This window comes from Python bivittatus, unplaced genomic scaffold (genome assembly GCF_059951505.1).
Source record: "Python bivittatus isolate LINGU-HERP-01145 unplaced genomic scaffold, Pbiv_v1 ctg000070_np1212, whole genome shotgun sequence".
Classification (NCBI taxonomy): Eukaryota; Metazoa; Chordata; class Lepidosauria; order Squamata; family Pythonidae; genus Python; species Python bivittatus.
The window spans coordinates 46,526,853-46,548,611 of record NW_028277034.1 but is presented as its reverse complement, the minus strand read 5'-3'; the positions used below and the strand labels follow the sequence as shown (position 1 = coordinate 46,548,611).

At 39.5% G+C, this 21,759-nt stretch overlaps 2 protein-coding genes across 9 annotated transcripts in view; one reads left to right on the top strand and one right to left on the bottom strand.

Annotated features, from left to right (window-relative positions):
• The first annotated feature begins 2,029 nt into the window (after positions 1-2,029).
• The window catches only part of NUDT9 (nudix hydrolase 9), a 30,274-nt gene continuing 10,544 nt past the window's right edge, over positions 2,030-21,759 (top strand). The window contains exons 1-9 of one of the 3 annotated variants that reach the window (XM_088133079.1): positions 2,031-2,212; positions 4,802-5,044; positions 6,166-6,402; positions 8,175-8,270; positions 8,701-8,787; positions 9,318-9,429; positions 10,267-10,413; positions 11,204-11,288; positions 14,578-16,577. In XM_088133079.1, the coding sequence (XP_087989205.1) occupies positions 4,917-5,044; positions 6,166-6,402; positions 8,175-8,270; positions 8,701-8,787; positions 9,318-9,429; positions 10,267-10,413; positions 11,204-11,288; positions 14,578-14,618 (933 nt within the window). In that variant the 5' untranslated portion in view covers positions 2,031-2,212; positions 4,802-4,916 and the 3' untranslated portion in view covers positions 14,619-16,577. Of the gene's footprint in view, positions 2,213-4,801; positions 5,045-6,165; positions 6,403-8,174; positions 8,271-8,700; positions 8,788-9,317; positions 9,430-10,266; positions 10,414-11,203; positions 11,289-11,829; positions 14,077-14,577; positions 16,578-21,759 lie in introns of those variants that run through there. The other 2 variants (XM_007441320.3, XM_088133078.1) reach the window with 2 other exon arrangements.
• Positions 14,073-21,759, bottom strand: part of LOC107326489 (uncharacterized) — a 64,299-nt gene continuing 56,612 nt past the window's right edge. For 3 of the 6 annotated variants that reach the window (XM_088133080.1, XM_088133081.1, XM_088133082.1), the window contains 8 exons: positions 21,679-21,714; positions 21,319-21,354; positions 20,221-20,238; positions 19,230-19,256; positions 18,381-18,401; positions 16,894-17,014; positions 16,639-16,670; positions 14,073-14,371 (listed from right to left, as the gene is read on the bottom strand). In XM_088133080.1, coding sequence (XP_087989206.1) covers positions 16,907-17,014; positions 18,381-18,401; positions 19,230-19,256; positions 20,221-20,238; positions 21,319-21,354; positions 21,679-21,714 — 246 coding nt within the window. In that variant the 3' untranslated portion in view covers positions 14,073-14,371; positions 16,639-16,670; positions 16,894-16,906. The remainder of the gene's footprint in view (positions 14,372-16,638; positions 16,671-16,893; positions 17,015-18,380; positions 18,402-19,229; positions 19,257-20,220; positions 20,239-21,318; positions 21,355-21,678; positions 21,715-21,759) is intronic. The other 3 variants (XM_088133083.1, XM_088133084.1, XM_088133085.1) reach the window with 3 other exon arrangements.

Below are 21,759 nucleotides of genomic sequence, written 5' to 3'. Positions count from 1 at the left end.
ATAATGGTGATATAGAGTCACTTTTATGTGAGATGGGCGGCTATATAAATATGATAAATAGAAAAATAGGGTCACACAGAGAAACTTCTTTTTTCCCCCTTAATGGCTCTTTCCCCCAATTTTATGAAACCTCTCATGGGACTTTTCCTGCTACTCAGTGGAAATGATCCATACCTATCTTTAAGTTGGCAAAACACTACCGAGGGACAGAAACTGCTATTTCCATTGTTGATCTTATCCTGCCTCTATTGTCTCTGTTCTTGGTCCCTGCTAGACTCCTAACTTCCCTGCAGATAACAGGTGCAAAACCCAACACACTTGGGTTACACTCCTTGAGGCTGCTTTTGGATGGAAGTGGCATAAGGAGGAAAAAGCTAATTTACTATTGGAATAACTTAAGCATGCCTCACGAATGAAACAAAGATGTCACTGGAGTATATTTATGCCACGGTTTTGTGAGAGATAAGGAAGTAGTGTTAAGTGTTATGGTTATCAAATTGTGGCAGATGGAGAGGAAGTTGTCTCCTTGTGTGGGACAATGTAAATACAAATTAATTTGGAGCAATCTTTTTCAGTATAAAGCTGAAACCTTGAGCAACGACCAGGAAGAAATCCTAGAGTGGCCGGAAAGACTGTACACCCTGAGTACCTTAGCCAATGGGGAAAAGGGGAAGGACTTGCCATCGGGAATGTATATAATTATGCCTGAGTTTGTATGTGGGTGTGGCTTCCCGCTTGCACCCTGCGAGGCCCACCAGCCTTTGCAAACGCTTTTAATAAAACTTTTTACTTTTGGGTAATTCAGAGAGATTTGTGTCGCTTGTTTCGGACAGTTTGGTGCAAGTGGGGAAATGCATAAAGGCTTTAAATGTTCTAGAGGCCATTAGGATCTGGATGAAGCTAAAAAAACTCAGATTAAATCCTTCCATAATTGAACTGCTGTGGTTTAATAAATATCAAAAATTTGGAAGCTTTAATTGGTCCAGAATGAGGCACTGTTGGCGGATCAGCCCTGCCACTGCAGAATAACTCTGTTTCTGAAATCACTGCCTGGTTACCATTAGACTTCTGGATTAAATTGAAAGTGGTGGTTATTAGCTACAAAGCTCTACTTCTCTCCCTCCTGGTACTCCCTAAAGTGATGCAAACATTATTTCACTCTGCCCCAGTTAATTTTTGTGAGCCTTCCTCTTCAGTAGTTTGATCTGGTTTTGATATGCCACCCAGTATCTAATGATCCTAGGTGAGCATCCTACAGAAATTCTTGGGGAAGTCCAAAGGCCCAGTAATAACAGATCCATCCAGAAGTTCAAAGCCTACCCAGCTATTTCCAGTCAGGTGTCCAAGAGGCTACACTGATTTCAGGGGCCAGGCTTCCCTACTGGGAGAGCAGAAGCTCATGCATTTTGATTTGATAGATGAATTACTCCGGATTATTATAGATATGCCCATTGATATTGCTGGGGAATTCTGGGAGTTGAAGTCCACCTTAAAGTTACCAAATTAGAAAAACACTGTTAGATTATAATCAAAATTGCGGAGCATTTTTAAAAAGTTGAAATAAATGCATCAATGGAGTGGGGGAAATTTGAATCCAATCAGAGAGAACCCGAATCGCCTCAGTGGATTTTTTAAATGGACTCTTACGGGCGGCAATGATGGCTTCGTTAATAAAGACTGAATTTATAAAGAACGTTTCTATCTCTGCGGAGTCCGTAGAAGTATAATTCTCCTCTCTTTGCATATTTTTGCATACGAAATAATTTTAAAATAGTATTTTCTACAATTAACGCCATTGAGCGCGGCTCTACACTTTTTCTATCTCTACGGCTGAGGAAGACGGTTGAGACAGAGGCATGAAAAGACCGGCTCGCCAACGGGCGGTCACATGCTCGGCCCAAACCCAATCAGAAGCTTGCACCCATGTGACGTAAACCCTTTGCGACGACGTTTGAGGGCAGAGGGAAACGAACCACCGCGCCGTTTTAATTACGACATCCAGTGGGCGGGGCTACAAAGAGCCTTAGGATGGCACTTTCGTGGCATTGGCAGGAGTTGGTGTCTTTTTTTGAAGGGGCGGAAGAAGTGCAGAGAAGTAGCCACTGGGTAAGAGGAGGAAATAGGCAGGTGTTCAGCCATTAGCCAATCACGAGTCGGCGATTTGTTTGAAGGCGGGATCACGCGATAAAGAGGCGGAAGGAAATTTGACAGGGTGAGTCTGCAGGAAGGAGGGAGCGGAACGGAAAATAAATTCGTTTCCCCCCTCCTCAGATTATAATTACCTCGTTTAAGGAACATATCATATTTATATATATATATATATGTAACTTCATACACACATATTTAGATAGAGGAGTATTTGCATCTATATATCACATATTACATATGTATTATATATTCCTTATTTATTAATTATCAGGCTGGAGACATGGTGCTAAGCCATGTCTGCTTGTCGGATAACTCACAATTGGGATTTGCACAATGCGTTCGGCCCAAAAACCAAACAAACCACATTGTGGCATAATGTGTTGCCTGAACTCAGCCCTCACTATATCTCTCCTTTTCTTCTAAGTCACTTAATGGTGATGGATGTCTGGCTCCTTTCTCTCTCTCCAGTTTTTACCTCACAACAACCCTGTGAGGTAGATTATACCGAAGGTAACATCTGCCTTAAGGTCATCCAGCGTGCTTCCTAGTTGGGTGATTTGAACCAGCATAACTGAATAATCTTACTTCACATAAGTAAAATATAAATAATATTCTGCTTACCCATAGGGTGATGGGTGACAGTATAGAGATAAAACTATATCCTTACCCATAAATAAAACTATCGCCTTGCCATCAATAGAGGGATGGCAAGGTATAAGAAATGTAAGTACAGTAAAACAAATATAAGTAAAATGTAAATGAAAGAAATCATATGTTTCCTAAAAAAGAAAGGCTGAAACTGGGGGGTAATTTCCATTTAACTTTCAGGATTTTCATAGGAATGGGCATCTATAAGACTGACTATAATTTCATGTATTATATCTTGTTCACTCATTTTAACCATGCTGTATCAATGTTATTTTAATTAGAATCTCATTAATATACATGTGTTTCTTATCTGTGATTAATACTACCAATGAAAAGAGAAAGTCAAATGTAAAGAAATACTGTATTGGACTCTAGAGAAATACCCTGTTGAACTAATGATGCACATGAACAAAACTCCTATTCTATTGCTAGGAAGTTTTGGAACAGATCATTATAGTCTCTAGTATCACTATCGTTTAGAGATCAAATCGCCAACATTCGCTGGATCATGGAGAAAGCACGAGAGTTCCAGAAAAATATCTACTTCTGCTTCATTGACTATGCAAAAGCCTTTGATTGTGTGGATCACAACAAACTGTGGCAAATTCTTAAAGAGATGGGAGTACCAGACCACCTTACCTGTCTCCTGAGAAATCTGTATGCGGGCCAAGAAGCAACAGTTAGAACCGGTCATGGAACAACCGATTGGTTCAAAATAGGGAAAGGTGTACGACAAGGCTGTATACTGTCACCCTGCTTATTTAACCTATATGCAGAGTACATCATGAGAAATGCCAGGCTGGAAGAATCACAAGCCGGAATCAAGATTGCAGGGAGAATCATCAACAACCTCAGATATGCGGACGATACCACCCTAATGGCAGAAAGTGAAGAAGAACTAAAGAGCCTCTTGATGAGGGTGAAAGAGGAGAGTGCAAAAGCTGGCTTGAAACTCAACATTAAAAAAACTAAGATCATGGCATCTGGACCCATCAATTCCTGGCAAATAGAAGGGGTAGAAATGGAAGCAGTAACAGACTTCATTTATTTGGGCTCCAAGATCACCGCAGACGGAGACTGCAGCCATGAAATTAAAAGACGCTTGCTCCTTGGGAGGAAAGCTATGGCAAGCCTAGATAGCATATTCAAAAGCAGAGACGTCACCTTGCCGACAAAGATCTGCATAGTCAAAGCTATGGTTTTTCCAGTAGTAATGTATGGCTGTGAGAGCTGGACCATACAAAAGGCCGAGCGCCGAAGAATTGATGCCTTTGAACTGTGGTGCTGGAGAAGACTCTTGAGAGTCCCCTGGACTGCTAGGAGGTCAAACCAGTCAATCTTAAAGGAAATCAACCCTGATTGCTCATTGGAAGGATCGATAATGAAGCTCAAGCTCAGATATTTTGGTCACCTAATGCGAAGAGAGATCTCTTTGGAGAAGACCCTGATGCTGGGAAAGATTGAAGGCAAAAGGAGAAGAGGACGGCAGAGGATGAGATGGTTAGATAGCATCACTGAAGCAATGAGCATGAAACTGAGCAAACTCAGGGAGGCAGTGAAGGACAGGAAGGCCTGGCGCAATATGGTTCATGGGGTCACGAAGAGTCGGACATGACTTAACGACTAAACAACAACAATCACTATCGTTATCTATTTTCTTAATATGTGCATTTTATTGAGCTATGTTATATATTGAGGAATCAATTTTTTTTCTTGATCTGCCAAAGATAAGTATTTTTTAAAAAGCAGCTGTGTCTTTTCTTAACTCAACTGACAGTTTAATATTAAAATTCAGAATTATTACAAATAAGAAACACAGAGTTGTCATTGATAACATATATATTATCTTCAGATATATAAAAGTATGAATTTGGGAAGTGAATTGACAGAAATGGTCAGTGAGGGAAGAGACTTTGAATTAGGATCTGGAACTGAATACAGTATGCAACTTATATCCAGTCCTGTAATATATGCATATTCAACTGATAATCACTTTATTTTGTAGGTAATGAAGACGTGAAGACAGCATATATCACACTCAATTTTTTCCTATTTGGTGTCCTTTTCTGCATTTGGTGTTTTTCTGAAGAGGCCAGCTCCTTGTGAACTCATTTCATGGAATGGCAAGAGGTTTCTTGGCCCAAACCATTACTGTAGTTTCTCTTTCTGTAACTCTTTCAGTTGTTACTGCAAAGTCCTGCCACAATTTCTCTCCAGTATTCCAGATAACAAGGAATCTTGCTTACAGGTATTCATTCCATGGTCTAATTTACTTTCTATACTTATCTCTGTGTCAGACAGCCAGTGCAGTTAAGGTGTTTGACTGGCACTGGGAGCACCCAGGCTCCACTCTCAGCTACAGAAGCTCCCTGAGTGCCTGTAAGCTAGTCACTCTCTCAGCGCAACCTATTACATAGAAATGTTGTGGGGGGAAATGGAGAAAAAGGCCCTACATGAGCCACTTTTTGCTTCTAAATAAAAGGTGAGATATAAACCTAGCAGGCCAACCAATGCATTGCTCAAGTCCAGAAAATTGCCATAACCCAATATTTTGTGCTGAGAGTTTATTAACACCTAGGATATCTTTATAGAACAATGAGATCATAAATTTAGGTACACATTTAATGTGTTTAGAATTATTTGCTTGTATTAACAAGAACTACATTGCAATGTTTACAAATTATTCTATGTATTCTCATCAAACAGAAATGCTTCTGGCCAGGATTCTAACCAGCTTTATGCTTTATGCTTTATGAATCACCCCATGCCTCTTCAGTGCCCATTTTCTGTATTTAGCTCAAATGTTATTCAAAATTCCCTCATTGGTGTAAATGTACACATATACAGATACTTCTCCTTGTTTCTCAGTGTCCTTGTCAGTTTAGTGTTAGAGGCAATAATCATTTAATTGTCTAATAATGCTGGTAAATTAATGGTGTTATCTGTTAAGTATTGCACATACCCTTTCCTACTTTCTGAAAAACTGATGCTAGGAAAGCTTGCCATGCCATTCCTGTGATCTCCACATACCACCGTACACATGTAGTGATATTGATTTACACAGTGTTCAAATTACAGGTTTGCTAGTGAGTCTAGATCTTGGATAGGAGGAAAGTTCCTATGTTTCTAGAATTCTGTTTTATTTTTTGTTTACATTAAAACAAATCATTCACATGATTTGAATCTTATTGAAATCTAACAAAATGAGATGTATTTTTCTGTACTGATTAAATGCTGGATATCCTCTTTATTCTAAGTGTAATAGATGAGCCGGCAACATTTTTCTAATAGCCTGTCAGATTCTGTAAAGAACGAAGCATCGCAGATTTACTTTTTTCTTTCTGTCTAAGTGTACCTCTATTTTCACAGCTCATCTGCACATCGCTGGTTCCATAGCGATACAACTAAAATGTCAGATTGTAAGGAGCCAAAAGAAAATTTGCATAAGAAAGCTAGGACATCCCCATATCCAGGATCAAAAGTTGAACGCAGCCAAGTACCTAATGATAAAGTGGACTGGTTGATCAACTGGAAGAACTACAGCCCTGTGGAATATACAGCACCAAGTGTTTTGGCAGGACCTAAATGGGCAGATCCAGAGATTGGGTGAGCGTTGTTAGTCACTCAGTAGGAGGAAGAGAGACAGAATGGTTTAATTTAAAAAAATAACTTCCCATTGGGTTTCTTTATATGAAAATGGGCAGGGTGCTTATGAAAATTACATAGTGGATAAATTATTCATACTTCAGATATTTGCACCAAATTATAGGGCATCTTCTATAGTCTTCCCAGCTCTGAAATTTCTGGATTGCTGAAAGTTACTGCAGCATATTTTATTTAACAATGTGTCTTCTAGGTTTTACATGATTAGATGAATTTACTTCATGTAATTTATGCATCATCTCTGTTATACTTAGGGCTGCTGATAGATTTATAAAATACAAATGCCTCTAGTACAGTGTTGTTCAAACTTGGCCACTTTAAGATGAGTGGACTTCAACTCCCAGAATTCCCCAGCCAGCCTTGCTGGCTGGGTAATTCTGGGAGTTCAACTCCACTCATCTTAAAGTGGCCAAGTTCGGACAACACTGCTCTAGGCCTTATAAAACTGGAAATTACTTCTGGTTAGTGTATAAAGAATGTGGTTTTTTACATAGATTAAATTAACTTCCACACCTATCTTCCATTACTGTATTGTTGGTACAGTATAGGATCCAGAAAGACAGAAATAAAGTTATTAATGTATGTGGTGCTAAGAGAAATATCAGTGTCAGGATAGGTTTTATTTTCAGCTATGGTAGTAAGTATTTTGTTATGAAGAACTAAGTGCTGTGATCTGTGCTCTAATTAAGAAAAGTAACATATGTACAACTGTTGTTCTCTCACTGAAGGAGAAGAAGCACTAATGGTAGAAGCTAAGTCCACTCCCCAAATTCTATAGATAGATTGCCATATTTGAAATTAATGTTGTAGAAGTTGCTTGATGTACAGATGATGGTCCCTGAGTTGCAAAATTGCCTTCTGAACAAAATGTAACATCCTATTTTATATAATTTATATTTTATATAAAGCTGGTTTACTTTATTATTATATTTTTATTAAACATATTTGTGAAAGGGGAAAAAAAGACAAATGAGAAAAAAGGCAAAAGAAAAGTAATAGATTTTACAAGCATCATAGAAAAGATAGGACTAAAAGAATTTCTATATTTCATTTATGTTAGTCTTACATAATAGTATCTTTTTAAAAAACTGTAAAGCACTGTAAAATATGAGATATTTATTTTGCTTTATTTATTTATTTATTTATTTATTTATTTATTTATCAAATTTATCCCCACCCATCTCCCCCCAATGGGGGACTCTGGGCGGCTCACAGCTCGTTAAAAACAATAAATAAACATATAATTAAAAACCTATACACACAATTACTAAAAAAGAAGGAAAATTAGTTGATTATGGTTTTCTTTTTTCTTTTGCACACTGCCAAAGCATCTCTGACATACAGTTTATCACCCCACATACCTTCACAATGGAAATATTCCCAGAGAGGCAGCAAATAGTTATCAAATTATGGAAATAGGTCTCACAAATATATGGCAGTAAATAGGTGTCATTGAGGAACCGCTTAAGCAAATTACTACTACAAGCATCAGTGCCTGAAGTGCATGAACAGAATGAAGAACCGGTAGGGGGTTTGAAGGATAGGATAGAATATGGGAATAAATATTCAAAGTGGAATGAAAAACGTAGCTGACAAAAAGCTTATTTGGGATTAGATGTTTTTAAACAAAACTGTGTTTTGAATTACAACGTTCATAACTTTCATGAAATGTTTTATATAATCTTTACGTATGTTTTTCTTTCTTTTTTGAAAAGAGCCAAAAACTTTTTTCCAAAGTTCAACGAGAAGGATGGGGAAGTGGAAAGGAGGAGCCACAATGGTTTATATAAAGTGGAAAATGGGAGGCCCAGGTATGTAGCAGTCTTGGCTAAGTGGACACCTCAAACTAAGCAATGGCTTGATAACCATGGTTTGTTGAATAAACTACAGTTCACTGGGTTCACATAACTGGATAAACCACATATTTCAATCAAAATACCACTATTATATTCATCAGCATGTGTAGTTAAAAATCAGTAAATCCACATTTTAGTTTAGTGTGATATATGAATTGAGTCCTTAGATATGTTTGTGTATGAAGTTCTGTAACTTGGTATGTAATTAGTTTCTTTTTCTGCAACCTAGAGTAATTGGGGTATCATGGCATGTCTGCATTGTTAATTTACATTTGTACTACTCTCTTCATGCTGGCTGGAGAATTCTGGGAGCTGCAGTCCACACATCTTAAAACTGCCAAGTTTGAAAAACACTGGATTACAGCCAGACTTCTGTTACTTTCAGGAATCCTGTAGGCAGGACAGGATTGGTGGGACGAGGTCTGCTGGGATGTTGGGGACCCAATCATGCTGCCGATCCTCTAATAACAAGGTAAGTCATGTGATACAGACAATGTAGTTAGCACGAGAAGAAAACATAAATGTACATTCAAGTGAGAATGGTTAATGTTTACTGGTATAATAGATAAAAATCCTGATTCTCTTGCCAACGTGTGCTTTTCATTCTACTTTAAAATCTTTTTAAAAAAACCAGGAAACTGGAACTGTATATCATGAAAGCATTTAATAGTAATCCATTGCTGGTTTGGGTTTTCTGCCATTTCATATCCAGGACTCTGGATTGTTCAGATCTAATGCCTAGTCATGGTTTGACATTAAGTGAATGAACGATGAACCATATATTTAACCCCCACCCCACCCCAACAACTCTTCCTTTATGCTCCAGTTGCAATTTCATGCAATGAATTTGATCGTGTGGTGGGTGGAGGAATATGTCAACATATGGCTCTTATACCCATGTTTTGAGTTACATCTGGACCTACTTGCTCTCTGTCACCCGTAACATGCTGCATTTCTTCTTGAATTTTGAGGGCTTAACTCTCTTTTTGGTGCAACTTGCAGATGGAAGAGAGATGGCAGTGGCAATAAAACAGCTCATCCAGTATCTGGTAAAAACATCTTACAGTTTATTGCAATCAAAAGGAAGGACTGTGGAGAATGGGCCATTCCTGGGGTGAGAAAAAGAATGATGAAATAATTGATTTAGGGGGGAAAAAATCTGCACTTCTGAAATATGTGCGTATATGTTTGTGTGTGCTCCAGTTGATTTATTTAGCTTAGCATGTGAAAGATAGTTAAGATCTGTTTGCAAAAAGACTACCCTCTTTGCATAATAATTTGTGAACCAGGTTGCAGGAGCTGCATTGTATCTCCCACTATTTTAAGGGTTTTAATGACAATTTGGAAGAGAGATGTACAGTTTCTTAAAATAAATCAGCAGCTTTCCCTTTCATACTGTTCACAGAGTGATGATCACCCCCTTCTACAGAGCCACTGTTGGTCCTGTAAGGGGAAGCATATAACTAATCAAAATATTTCCTGAACATAGGCATCGGAGAGGAGCCACAGTGACTTCAAATGACATCCTGTATGTCACAATGTCATTGTGCAAGTGATGCTAATTGTTGTTGTTGTTGTTTAGTCGTTAAGTCATGTCCGACTCTTCGTGACCCCATGAACCATATTGCGCCAGGCCTTCCTGTCCTTCACTGCCTCCCTGAGTTTGCTCAGTTTCATGCTCATTGCTTCAGTGATGCTATCTAACCATCTCATCCTCTGCCGTCCTCTCCTCCTTTTGCCTTCAATCTTTCCCAGCATCAGGGTCTTTTCCAAAGAGTCCAAAGAGTCCTCTTACATATTGTTTTTATGGCGTTCAGTGTTCAGGACATGATTGGTCTTATTTGTGTGTTGATCTTACAATACATACAACATCATTCCCACTCTCCCCACAATTGCTATTATTGCTTATGTGCCTGAACACTATATAACAGATTAGATAATCTTCCTTTAGGGAATGGTAGATCCAGGGGAGAAATTATCTGCTGCTCTAAAGCGAGAATTTAGTGAAGAGGCCTTGAACTCCTTACAGAAAACTAAGGCCGAGAAAGAAGAGATGGAAAAACACCTGAATAGATTGTTCAGTCAGGATCACTTTGTGGTAAGTGATCTTTCCCATAATATTTTTAAGCTCTTTAAATATGAAATGAAAAGATTGATGAGACTCTTCAAGTCAATAAGGAACAGTATTAACTTCTCCATTTATAAGCATTGAATAGTAGATAAGGTGGCAACCTTCAGGTCACTGAACCCAGCAGTTTTGGGTAGTTAAATTGGTTGGAAATTGGAGGCACTGTTTTATGGTGGTTCCGCTCATTTCAATTCCAGTCAGTGGTGTTAGGGAGGAGAGACTGGCATGGTGCAGTTTGCCCCTCCCCCAATTATTTAACATCTACGTGAAGTTTTGGGCAGGGGGTCCTTTGGTGGTTTAACCTATAAAGCCATTTATGGCTTGATGCCAGGTTACCTGCAGGAGTGCCTCTCTTCATTGGAGTCAGCCCAGCCACTTTGATGTTGACAGAAGAAGCAGCTGGCTCTCGCCCATTTCCAGGAGATCAGATCACCAAATCTTGGAGGCCACATCTTGCTTTAATGCAGCTGGCCCTCTGGAATAGCCTCCCAGAGGGAGTTCATTTGGCTCCAACATTATCCACCTTCTGGAAACAGCTGAAAACTGAGCTTTTCTAGAAGGCATATGGGGGTTGATGCCAGATGCTGTCTATATTGTATTTTTTTAATTATAGATGATTATGTTATTTTTCTTATTTGTGAGCCACTGAGAGTCTACTTATGATGGTGGTGGGATGTAAATCTGATTAATAAATAAATAAATTCAGCAGTAAATAAACTGTAGCACATCACTCTGAATGCCCTATATTTTGCTTTTCTAGGCTTATAAGGGGTATGTGGATGATCCTCGTAATACTGACAATGCTTGGATGGAAACAGAAGCAGTAAACTATCACGACGAATCTGGTGAGAAGAGAAGTCTGCTATTCTAAAATCTTTGGTGCTAATTCAGTAGTGTTGATTATAATATCATTGTACTGACTTAGTCCTATGTTTCTATTAATGGCAGACAGTTCAACCATATGATGTCCTGTTTTATATTAGATTGAGATACAAGAAGTTATTCTGCATCAAGTTAAGACTTTGTTCCATCTAGATATGTACTGGCCATATTGATAGTGACTCTTCTGTATTTTGGATGGGAGCCTAGTCCAGGCTAGGATGTCAGAGATTGAATTCAGGATCTCTTGTTGGAAAGCACAGCTATGGCACTTCCCATTGATTTCTTGGGGTAAGGTAGGCAATCCATCATCAGAAAATCCTACTAGCTCTAAGAGATTTCAGTCATAACAGAAGATTCAGCAACAATCATGTTTTGGTTCCATGCTTTTTGGTAGCAGCTGATACAGATAGGAAGTGGTAGTAAATGAAGTGTCAGCCCATTTTGTAGAATAAAAAGAGGCAAGAAATCAAATGAATGCCATAATCGCTCTCTTTGTATTAACAGGTGAAGCAATGGGTAATTTGCATCTGGAAGCAGGAGATGATGCTGGGAAAGTGAAATGGGTGGATATTAGTGAAAAACTTACACTGTATGCCAGCCACTCTGACTTTGTCAGACTTGTAGCGGAGAAAAGAAGAGCTCACTGGAAGGAAAATCCTAACTTTTGTTGCCATGATGGGACTAACATCAAACCATAAATTAAATCTTGTCATTTCAGATGGTAATTTAGTAAAAGAATGGGAGATAAACGCTGCTTTAGGATATTGTTAGTGCATGATTTAAAACTGCAAGATTTTAAACATATTCCTAACTCTTGTGTTGAAATCATTGGAGCTTAAATATGCTTAGCATTAGTTACATCATACCTTTTCTTTTTAATCAAGTCATAGTACTAAAGAATTGGATATATCAGTTCTATACCTGTTCTGTATGGAAAATAAATGAGTAAAGTTGAGGGTTTTGTGGTTCACCGATAATATTGTTGAAAGATATGTACAGCTGCTAAAATCCTCTGTTGTTCTCAGGCACTGATAATATTTTGCTGATTAGATAACAGCTGAATGATAACTGATTCTATAGTGCACATTAGCATCCTTAGGTTTCACATCTTTTTTTCTTACTAATAGTAATAAACTTTGCATGATAATGCTATATTCTTTCTAGGATAATAAGACAAATAAAGCTGCAATGCTGTGCATGCATATCAGAGAATAAGCCCAATTGAACATTTATTTCTGAGTCAGAATCTGAATTGATGTAATGTTCATTACTGTCTTACTGGGGGGTTGTGTAATCATATGGCTTTCATTTTAACACATTGATCCTACTGTAATTAAAAAAAAGGTGAATGGGAAAGATTACATATAATTGAAGGAAACATTCTGATTTAAGTTTCAGCACAAGGGCATGTGAAATTCTAACATGAAATACTCCTGTGGTTTGCTTAGAATTTTCCTTAATTTAAAAATTACTCTTACTTTTGCACACACCCAGTGCATTTTTCTTCCTTGGAAGGAATCACTTTTATGTGGTAATTGCTCTGAAAAGATTCCTGATATTCAAGAGCAAGTTGCTTTAGTGACTGAAAGAGGGCTTGGAAGTCCTAATAGAAATGCTCTCCTTTGAACTGCAGTCATGGCAATTGTTTGTTGGAAACCCCCAGCAATTCAGCAACCTGTTTCTAAGCTCCAATGAGTCCAATATCTCAGACATTATACTTCTAAAGCTTAAGGTTTTTTTTCTGTGCTGTGAATGAAAGGCTTCTGTGCCTTGGAAACATCCCAGAAATGTCTCTAAGTGGAAGAGTCGGCAGCAAATCACCAATGCGTCAAACCCCAAGTGCCAATAAGCATTGTTAGTATAAAGCAGAACTTAGCTTTTCTTAATGAGTTTGTGTTTAGAGTTGCTGTTGCCCCTCTTTATGGACACTGTTGTTTTCACTGCTATGATGTTTCCTATAACGTGAAATACTACTTAATGCATTTGTCTGCGTGGCGCATTTCCTTCTGTGTTTTGTACCTTCTTTTTGTGTGCTGCAGTGGGCAGAGGGAAGCTTTGAAGCACAGCTACAGTACTCAGATTGCATGGCCTGATCCCTGATCTCCAATGTACTGGAGAAATAGGAAGCACAATATAATTTGGACAATTCTTCAATTACAAGGAGAATACCATTTATATTCTAGGAATTGATATTTCAGAGGTTCTCATTGACAGGGAACATTTGACATTCTGAGAACATCTGGGCATGCTTGCAGAACAGGCAAAGGGCTAGCCCGTTTACAAAATGGTTGTCACCAGACAACATGTTGTGAAGTCTCAATTTACCAATTCTTTTCTTGCTACCTTCTCTAACATTCCTCTCAAGTTTCTATTCATTCCTCTCTTATAGGATGCTCTGTGCTACCCTTGTTTATCTTTCATCTTTTTCTGAGAAAGTAGGTATTCTTAAGGAAAGTGCTAGGCCATAGCTACCTGTGATTCCCCTCCCCCTCGCCCCAAGATTTAAGGATGTGAGATCCAGAGGCTTTTTTAGAAATAAAGATGATGTAGAGACCAAAGCATTCCAGTTTCTCATTTTAAAAATTATTCATAATGTAAAAAGTCAGTTCAAGATGGTGTAAGAGCCCATTGGATAGCTTAAGTGTATGTCTTACAGAGGCAATTCATTTGTGCAATAAACTCAACAAAATATATTAGCTTAGAAGCTGCTGAGACATTTCAATAAAATGAAGTCAGGTAGATTGGTAAATCAAAGCTTTTATGGCTTCTTTTAAAAACTCCAGAAGTTTAAAATGAAAGAGTCACTGTTCAGTATTTTACCAACGTTATCATTGCCTTATTAGAATGTTTTTGCATATCATTCAGAACATATCTTCTCAAGAGAAGAGAAATGTATACTTGTCAAGGAAATGAACACAGTTTCTTAAAATCATTTAGAGTAAATACAACATTTAAAATGCATTAAAGCTGTGGTTTGGCAACTGTAGCAGGAAATTAAAAGTAGGTAAGTCTTCTTGGATGATCTCTCTCACATTTTTGCTGTCACCTTTAGAAATAAAATCAGATTTTATAGTTGAACAGCTGTTGAGTTATGTCATGCTACATTTAACTAGCAACATTTTTGGCCATACAGTTCCAAATTACAGGGATAGTTTCCCTGCAGCACATGATATATACAATATTAATGATAAACAAGCAATTCTGGAATGATTTTGCTTTTAATCTGGCCTTCCCTCCTCTGGTGCTTTTCAGATGGATTGAACTTCAACTTCCAGAATTCCAGAATCGATTGAGGAATTATGAGAAGTGAAGGCTCAGTCATCCAGGAATACCTTTGCTGCAATTGACTGAGGCAGTGATAGGCAGTGGTGTGAAGCAGAAGAAGCAGAATGGGTTGCATGCTCAGCCGTTATATGGCTGGAGTACTACTCAAGGATGGAGTGTGGACAAGATACCGTGTTCAGTTTCTGGCATCTCCAATTAGAGTTTTCTTGCAGTGGGGTATTGTAAGTTCTTGTGATGTGATGCTATATGCTCTGATTCCCTTCACAAACAACATCATTTTAGGCATGGGTATTACAAATCGGCTAAACGCAAACAAGGGTCCAAGTCTCTGAACATCTAAGTAGTTTCAGGTGGAGTTAAACAGCTACTTAATACCCTCCTGCTGAAAATAAAATACTGTAATTATACACACACACACACACACACATACATACACTGGATAGCATACTGGTTAGAGCACCGCCCTTTGACACGGGAGACTGGGGTTTGAATCCCAGCTGGTACCTACCCTACCAGTAGGGGTCCTTGGGCAAAGTCCCGTAACGCTTCACCTGCCTACCTCAGATATGAAAGTGACATGAACTAAGTCACACAGCTTGGAAGTTGCCCAGATTAACAAGGTCTGTGCCAGATGTTGGGGAACCAGGAGATCTGACAATAAGTGGGCTACTGGAACAAACCATACACAGATGAGACAAGAGAACCTGGAACTGATGGAATGCTACTACAACAGTAGACCTAATGAGAGGGGATACATGAAACGTATCAGGAAAATATGGATGGACAGAAGGCCTACATCCACACTAACTGAGAAACAGTAAGTTACCCAATGCTTCAACATAGTGAAGAGGAAGCTGCTCTCACAACTTGAGATAGATCAACTACACATTACATCCTGGACTCAAGCAGACCTGGAAGAACAACTGGATGTGCATCCAACACCTGAAGCTGGAACATCACTGCCACTCCCTCCATTACAGAGCACAGCAGCTGATACGAGGGATAAGATAATGGATAAATAGTTACAATCAACCCTTGAGACTGATTACCAAGGCTCAGTGGAGAAGCACCATCAGATAGTATGCTAGAAGATGCCAATACAGCCCTCATGACAATCCCTACTATCACCATAAGTCAAATTAATGAACTGGTATATGCTACAGGTGCTGTAATCCTGGAGATGCTTGGCTACACGATCAAGAAGAACAGCAGTACATACCCCCCCCCCCGGGAAAATGAGGTTGGAGGCTAAGGATCAAGGCAACTTGGAGAGAAGGTAGTCAGCTGGTAGAACTACAGAAGGGTGTGGAGATTAAGGATAAGACTCAGAGACAGTCCAACACATAGTGGCAGGGTGTAAGATGCAGGCAGGAACAGCATATACTGAACAGCACAACCAAGTAGCTGGCATTGTGTACAGGAACATCTGCACAGTGTATGGGCTAGACCCCCTGAAGTCCAGATGGGAGATTCCACAGAAGGTAATGGAGAACAGGCAGGCAGGTACTGGCCAATCAACCAGACATTGTGGTAGTAGACAAAGACCAGAAGACAGTGGTAGTGATAGATGTAGCAGTGCCAAGTGACAGCAACATCAGGAAGAAGGAGCATGAGAAGCTGGAGAAGTACCAAGGCCTGAAGGAGGAAATAGAGAGGTTGTGGAAAGTCAAGGCCAAAGTGGTCCCAGTGGTGATAGGAGCACTCAGGGCTGTGACTCCTAAGCTGGGAGAGTGGCTCCGCAGACCCCAGGAACAACATCAGAGCTCTCTGTCCTGAAGAGTGCAGTGCTAGGAACAGCTAAGATACTGCAAAGAACCCTCAGACTCCCAGGCCTCTGGCAGAGGACTCGAGATGGAGGAAGACACATACTACCCATAGGGGTGAGAGGGGAATTTTTTTTTATAGCCTTCGGCCACAAAAATGACACCTTCCCCCATTATAAATTCTGTGACAAATCTTGTGGACAATAAACATTTAATAAAGTAACCAAATAATATAATGGAATACCAATGAGTGTTCAGTACATACCGAGAAAGGCTTTATCTGCTGGGATGCTATTTCTGTTGAAAAAAGTAATTTTTCTTTGATTTCTCATAGTAAAGGTTAGTATACAGAAACCATTAGCTTTCACTGTCTTTAGTAAATGCTCTTTGTCTTAGGTAAAACAACATCCTATCTTCATGTACCCCAATCCTTACTAATAATCTCTGCCTTTTTTGAAAACCTGAAACCAGAGTTCCCTATCTGAGATGGTGGGGGGTAGGGGGGCTAGGAGAGCTTCACCTGGATGCTACGGTCATAGTTGATGAGGTCCGGAAAGATCTTCCAAGCTGTTAGCCTTCCCCAAGTCGGTAGGCTCTGTGGGACACCTAGGATTTGTCATCCAAGCCCATTTGGAAGGCACCTGGTTGGAGAAGGCTGGTTTGCATTTTGCATTTATGGAAAGATATTATGGAAGTGCTACTAAGCTAATAAGCATGCACTTGTGTTACATGTACTAATAGTCTATAGGTTTTAGTCCTTTCCTGTCTGAGACTCTAGAAACTAAGCTGTTGGTGGTTGTAGTTATTACAATATTCTGTAAGTACAACATGGTCTAAAAGGATGCTTGCAGAATCAGGACACGGCCAATATTTTCACTTCTCGGTCCCCCTCTGCCCCAGGAATGTTGAAGTCAGTGGGAGTGTTCCTGCTTATCTCAGAATGCTGGGAAGGAAAATCATGCATCAATCACTGCTCCCCAGTCAAGGATGTAAATATCACTATTAAGTCAGGACTGTGATGGAATGGAATTATGAAGACCAGACTCAGGGAGAAAAACATTTTCTTTCATCTCCTGAGGAGCGTGGGAGATACAAGAGGATGAGACTGGCACCTCCCTGAGAAATTCACAGTGTTGTGGCTGGCATTACTTGGGTGCTGGGGTTTCAGTCTGGGAAGATTGATGTCAGGCCTAGCTCAAGGAACTCCAAGAGACCATGTAAATTCAGTCCAGCTATGTTTATTAGCTACAACCTCTAGCAAGAACCTTCCCAGATTGAAACCCCAGCTCCCAAGTAATGCCAGCCACAACACTGAATTCCTCAGGGAGGTGCCAGTCTCATCCTCTTATCTTTCCTTCCACCTCAGGAAATGTAAGAAAATGTTTTTCTCCCTGAGTCTGGCCTTCATAATTCCATTCCATCACAAGGACTGGCTACGGTAGGGATACTAAAATCCCCTTGCTCCATATAGAATTTTTTTTGGGGGGGGGGGAGGAATACACTGCTAGCTTCAAACCCTTTACTATATTTTTAATACAAGCTGTGTCTGGCCATTGTCTAGAAAAATCTCAGCTGCTGGTACAAGGGTAAACTGCTGGCCTTCAAGACATCATGTTTCCTGCACAGAAATTTCCACTGAAAATGGTGACGCTGGTGAGATATTGTTATTTTGCTGCCAGGACTCCTTTCCCATTTTTGTGTTTGTGACGAATAATGTCGGAGGCCAGTGTGAGGCAAGAGTTCTGTATGTTGCTGCTTAGAGAAACAGGAAATAAAGCCAAGTACTGTAAGATAAAGTTGCGTATGAAATTACTAGAGAGCACTTGCTTCAGGCAGTAGGAGGTGGGAGGGAATAAGAAACTTGTGAAGAGCCCATTTCAAAACACATGGAATTCCAGGGATAAACATTCAAATTTGATTGCATAGTCATCACCTAGATATCTGCCTTTCTAACTCTGTGTAAGCTGGACAAGTGAGTTTTATATAAGTATAGCATAAACTACTTACCCCTATGATAGGTGGAAAGCCCTAGAGATGGAGTAGACATGAGATTATTATAGCAAGTATTTAATAGTAAACTAATTAATATGCCTGAGATGTTGTTATGGACTGCATTCCATTCCCTCACTGAAAAATGTGTTCAGCTGAGAATGTCTGTTCTAGACAACTATGTGCCTTGCATTTCACATATTTCTTTCTCTGATGAAAATTGTCCTTTTTCTTCATCCTATTACTGACTCCTCCTCCCATCTGCTTTATACATATGATTAGAGTAATATAGAAAGAACTAGGGTGCCAGTCCATGTTTTGAAGCATTTGGAGGTCTCAAGGACTCCAAAAATAATTTTTAAAAGTCCACCAGCTCTCACAAAACTCAGGATATGTTTATGAAAGGGGAGATGATGTCAAGGCCACTGAGTGAGAAAATGTCATGCTCCCTGTGGACTGGAAAGGATTGCCACTAATCTGGGAATGGGGCTGTCTGGTGTTGGATCAAATGCAAGTTTTAGGGAGGATGTAGGCCCTAAAACTTACGCACAGGAATTTGCACTTTAGAAATTAAGTTGTCTCATTTTTTTTTCTCCACCTTCCTTTCTCCACATCTTTGTTGGATATCTTTCATTCCTAACATATAAAAAGTCAGTCCTACTCAAATAATTGGACAATATGACACTGTCTGAGTAGACCAGTGTTGTCCAACCTTGGCCACTTTAAGATGAGTGGACTTCAACTCCCAGAATTCCCCAGCCAGTATGGGAGTTGAAGTCCACTCATCTTAAAGTGGCCAAGGTTGGACAACACTGGAGTAGACCCTTGCATCTTAGTAATGTGAGTATGATGCAATGCAAATCTTACCGGCACTCCGGGAAATCCAGGGAAAAACTAAAAAGAGATAGAAGAACAAAGGGAGATAAGAAACATAAAATCAGTATAGTACTTTGAATTCTCATAATAGAGGTTAATTAACCGTCTGAAGCCCCTTTCATGTGTAAGGGTTGTGCCCCCATCTCCCTATGAAATTGTGAGGGGGCTCTGGGCATGGGAAACCCAACCCTTGATGTCTCAGTCTATGGCAATTATATTGAGAGCTAGAATTTTCCAGAACAGGAATGATGGTTACCTTAACAATAAAGTGTTGCCTAGCATCAAGCCTGAGAAATGCAAAGCAAGGTGTCTGTTAAGTCATGGGAAAGGTGGAGAAAAGAAGTGCTGAATTAAAAGTGCAAAGAGTGTTTAGACAGAAGGACAATCAACAGCTTAAAAGTGGCTTCATCCTCCTGCTGGGTTTCCTTGCTCACCCTCAGCGCAAGCTACCTGGGATACTCAAAACAACATGGCTGAGAAGCTTCAGCAAAGTCCAAGCTGGAGAACCTGAGTCCAGCCTACCTCACTAGGTTGTAGAAGGGAGACCCCCACCCCTCATGAAAGCTGCTTTGAGCAGGGGAGTCAAGATATAAATGTAATGTAACAATAATAACAGCACAAATTTGCCACAACTTTGAATGGCAATGCAAAAGTCCTCTAATACACGAGAGAGTTTCAGACAAGCTTAGCTGATACAGAACATGTATCTGATGACTGTATCTCTAGCATAGCATCTAGCATCTCTAGCTGAGGACACTTTGGAATATGGGCCAGGAAATGCTATGCTGTTTCTCCTTCTCCCCACTGCTGGTCCTCAGCTGCCTGAGCCATCTAGTTTTTTATATAGTGTTTTGGGAATTAGATGTCACACTGTTCTTAAAAAGACAATCAGCCTCCAAGGTTCAAACCAAGAGTACCCTGGGATGCCCTCAAATGACCCTCAGATCTTATTGATAGAAATAGGACTGAGTGAAAGTCTTACCGGAGCAGGTCCTGGAACCTAGAGAAAAGGCAGAAAAAGTGGGGAAAATCTACCATGTCACATGAAGTAGTATGAGCACAAGCATTCACATTCACCTCTCACTTTCACCTAGAAACAGCTCATGTTGCTGACTGCCACAGGAATGTTGCGGGGCTCAATTATCTTTGTGGAAACTTGGCATGTAACCTCATCTAATGGGAGGTACACAAATGTATTCTGAGACTCAACTTCAGATTTAAATTCTTACTACGTTGTTGAGCTTATTAAAATTAATGGGTGTTGTTAGTTGAATCAAAGCTAAGACTTAGTATCTGTTCTCAGTGCCAAGTTTCAGCTTGGGAACATGTAAATTTCAAGGAGACTACCTCTTAATCCATACGCATATAGAATCAATTCCTTTACCATAGAGCATGGCCAGAGATATACCCTCACCATCTTTGTACTTCATTTATCCTTGGTAATTTACTTTAGCTAAGCTGAATCTCATCCTCTGCTCTGTGTCCTTCTTTTGGAAGGTCTAGCTTGTGAGATGACATAAACAGGCTGTAGATAATCAGCTTTTGAAACCAGGTAATTACAATTGCTATAGAAATACAGAAGGCTTCTTATGAGTTTTGACATATGCAATACGGAATGCTTAACTAGAAGGATTAAAAAATTCCTGCCCCAGTCATGAATTGTGTGGAAATTAATCCAATAAAAATTAAATCTGAAGAGAGAAACATGAACTATTTACTACCCATGTTCATCCTAGTTTTGGGGAGTCACTTTGTCTATTCAGGGAACTTCCATTGTACAGTCTGGAAGAGTTTGTAACTACTGCTTTCCCAGTTTGGCATCCTCTTGAACTGTTGTGACTGCAGTGTTGTATTTCTGGCACATTGGGGAAGATCTCAGATGGGGAAGGCTGATTAAGATGAATTGTGGAACTTCCACAGAATATTCAAGCTTCTTTAGGAGAAGACTTGACTCTACTGCAAACTTACTCAGGGTTTTTGTAGCAGACAGTCCTAAGTTTGTAATGCAGAAATGCTTATCCTTTCTATATGCCAACCTAGAGAGAAGCAATGCAAAACTAATATTGATAAATTGTCTTACTAGGAATGGAGGTATCGGCATCGCTGCGCCATTTGCCTAAAGAAAACGGATATGTCTCAGTCAATTCAGTATGCCTCCTAGTGCTATGCCCCTCTGATTTCAGTCTTGCTGCCATTTTGCTTCAAGTGCTACTTTTTTACATATAAAAACTGTGCCATAAGTGAGGGTGAAGAGATAGGAAATCATATTGTCTTTCTAGATCCTTTGAGGAGCAATCCCCAAAAAGGTAATAACTTTGTATGCTTAATTAGTCACTTATTGAAATACATGAGATTTGGTTGGCACCGTTTTGAAACTGGTGAAAGAATCTAATTTGAATTTTTGTCTCCTCCCTCCCCCTATGATTGAATTCTCCCATACCTGAGCTGGATCAATGGGTATTGGAATAGGTATCAGCTGTAAAATAAAATGAGTATATTAATCAGTTGTATAAGACACAAG